At 36.2% G+C, this 2,709-nt stretch overlaps 1 protein-coding gene across 1 annotated transcript; it reads left to right on the forward strand.

The window, feature by feature from the left end:
• LOC112094466 (zinc finger BED domain-containing protein RICESLEEPER 2-like) lies at positions 1–1,134 on the forward strand. Its single transcript, XM_024175323.1, has one exon. The coding sequence runs from the start codon at positions 1–3 to the stop codon at positions 1,132–1,134; it is 1,134 nt and encodes a 377-aa protein (XP_024031091.1).
• Positions 1,135–2,709: the final 1,575 nt, after the last annotated feature.

Raw genomic sequence — 2,709 nt, forward strand, 5'->3', positions numbered from 1 at the left:
ATGAACAACAATAATTTGGAGGCACAAAGTGAGAACAATGATTTACAGGAACCAATAGATGTGGATATTGAGCTTGATGAGGATGTGGTTGAGCTCATAGGCGTCGGTGACCAAAAACCTCTCAAGAAGAAGAAGTTGAAATCAAAAGTTTGGAACTTTTTTGACATCCTTCCTCTTGGTCCGGACAAAAAGCTTAGGAGTGCTTGTAAGAAGTGTGGGCAACAATATCTTGCTGTCAGTAAGTATGGAACAAGTAACATGTTAAAGCATATTAAAACTTGTCCGAGATCAGACACTAGAGATATTGGTCAAATGCTTATTTCTCGTGATAGTAGCTTATCGTTTGGCTCTTGTAGCTTTAATTTTGAAAAATGGCGTGAGTTGGTGACTGCTTGTATTGTTATGCATGATTTGCCTTTCCAATTTGTTGAGTACAAAGGATTAAGGGTTATGCTTCAATATCTATATCCTGATGTGGAATTAGTGTCTAGGAACACTGCTAAAATCGACTCTCTTAAGTTGTATGCAAGGGAGAAACTGAAAATAAAAAATATGTTGGATGCATGTCCTGGTAGAATAAGTTTGACATCTGATCTATGGACTTCATTGACTACTGATGGGTATTTGTGCCTGACTGCTCATTTTCTTGATAAGAATTGGAAGTTACATAAAAGAATCTTGAATTTTTGTCTTATGCCACCTCCACACACTGGGATAGCGCTATCTGAGAAAATCTTTTTCTTATTAAGTGATTGGGGAATTGAGGAAAAGATTTTCAATATAACTTTAGATAATGCTGCTTCGAATGATGTCTCTGTGGATGCATTGCAAAAGCAATTGAACTTGCATGGTTTGTTGCATTTTCATGGTGAATTTTTTCATTTGAGATGTTGTGCCCATATACTTAATCTTGTTGTGCAAGATGGTTTCAAAAGTATTGATAAGTCAGTTGAGAAGATTCGGGATAGTATTAAATATGTTAAAGGATCACAACAAAGGAAGCAAAAATTTTTAGAATTTGTTAAGTTAGTATCGATGGGAAGCAACAAAGGATTGTCTCAGGATGTGGTTACTAGATGGAATTCAACTTATCTTATGCTTGAAAGTGCTCTCTTTTATAGACGCGCTTTTTAACATTTGGAATTGAGTGATTCTAACTATAAGAATTGTCCTAACTCCGATGAGTGGGAAAGAGTTGAGAAAATATCCAAGTTTTTGAAAGTGAGAAAATATCCAAGTTCTTGAAATTCTTCTATGATGCCACACTTTTATTTTCTGGCACAAGATATCCCACAGCAAGCTTGTATTTCCCAGCAATTATGGAATGTTATATGACCCTAAAAAATGCTGCCCAAGGTGAAGATGAGTACTTGAAGTTCATGGCTATGCATATGTGGCCCAAATTTCAGAAATATTGGTCACAATTTAGCCCCATTTTAGGCATTGCACTTGTATTCGATCCACGGTATAAGATGCACTTTATTGACTTTTGCTACAACAAAGCTTTTGGGCTTAACTCTAAGGAGTTGTTATCATTGCGTGAGAAGTTGGAATCCCTTTTCGACGAGTATGCTCAAAAGCTTGATCATTCTGTCTCACCACCCACTTGCAAGAAAAAAGACAAGGGTAAAGCACCATATGGAATGGAAGTAGATGAGTTAGATTTGATGAAGGTAATATTTATTTTTCTTATATATTTACATTCTTGTACGTAGTAATATTTATCTTTAGTTACTAATGTTTTATATTTTTTTTTCAAGAATTTGATGATGTTTCAAGTGATTCGTTTTATGCTTCAAACCAAAAATCACAATTGGAATTGTATTTGGATGAGCCTAGAATAAAACGGAGTTATCAGTTAGATATTCTCTTCTATTGGAAGACAAATCAGTGCCGCTACCCAATTCTTGCTGCCATGGCCTGTGATTTATTATGCATTCCTGTATCAACAGTTGATTCAGAGGCTGCATTTAGTGTTGGCGGTCGTGTGCTTGATCAGTTCCGTAGCTCTCTTAAACATGAGACTGTTGAAGCAATTGTATGTACAAGGGATTGGTTGTATGGAAATGAAGGTATATTCTTCAAGTTCTTCATTGTTCTCTTAAATATTATTACTCTCAGTCTCACAAATGCTAATCAGTAACTCTTTTTTCTAGATGGATTCAAAGTACTTAATCAAGATATGGATGAGCTCATCAACAATGTGGTTGATCTTAACATACATGACGAAAAAACTGTCAACCAAGCTTCTAACTCCGGATGCGCATGAATTTGATTTTTATTATGGTTGTGTAATGTTTTTTTTTTATTTGCTTCATTTGAACTATGTGGTTGTTAGGACTTTGTTATGTAGGTTTCATTTCATGTGATGTTTTTTTTTTGTATGCATTTAAACTTTGTTGTTGTTAGAACTTTACAAAATGGACTGAAATCTATAATTTCGGGTCAATTTCAGTTCAACAGGTTCGTGTTGTGTCTCGGGTTCGCGGGTCAATTCGTGTCACGTGTCATTTTCAGTTCGTGTCATGTCAACCCGTAACCTATTCGTGTCGTGTTCGTGTCGCAGCTCTCAACTATTTTCGTGTCACGGGTCGTGTACGGGTCACACGAAAAAAAAATTGACACGGTGTAAACAGGACACGAACACGACACGCGATACGAATTGACACCGTTAGGTGTGCTAATACCATGACGTTAATTGTCCCCTCT

The sequence above is a fragment of the Morus notabilis genome, unplaced genomic scaffold (genome assembly GCF_000414095.1).
Source record: "Morus notabilis unplaced genomic scaffold, ASM41409v2 Scaffold78, whole genome shotgun sequence".
In the NCBI taxonomy this organism is placed as follows: Eukaryota; Viridiplantae; Streptophyta; class Magnoliopsida; order Rosales; family Moraceae; genus Morus; species Morus notabilis.

What these genes read in the sequence shown, in the direction of transcription:
- LOC112094466 (XM_024175323.1), top strand. Translation starts at nt 1, where the DNA reads ATGAACAACAATAATTTGGAGGCACAAAGTGAGAACAATGATTTACAG.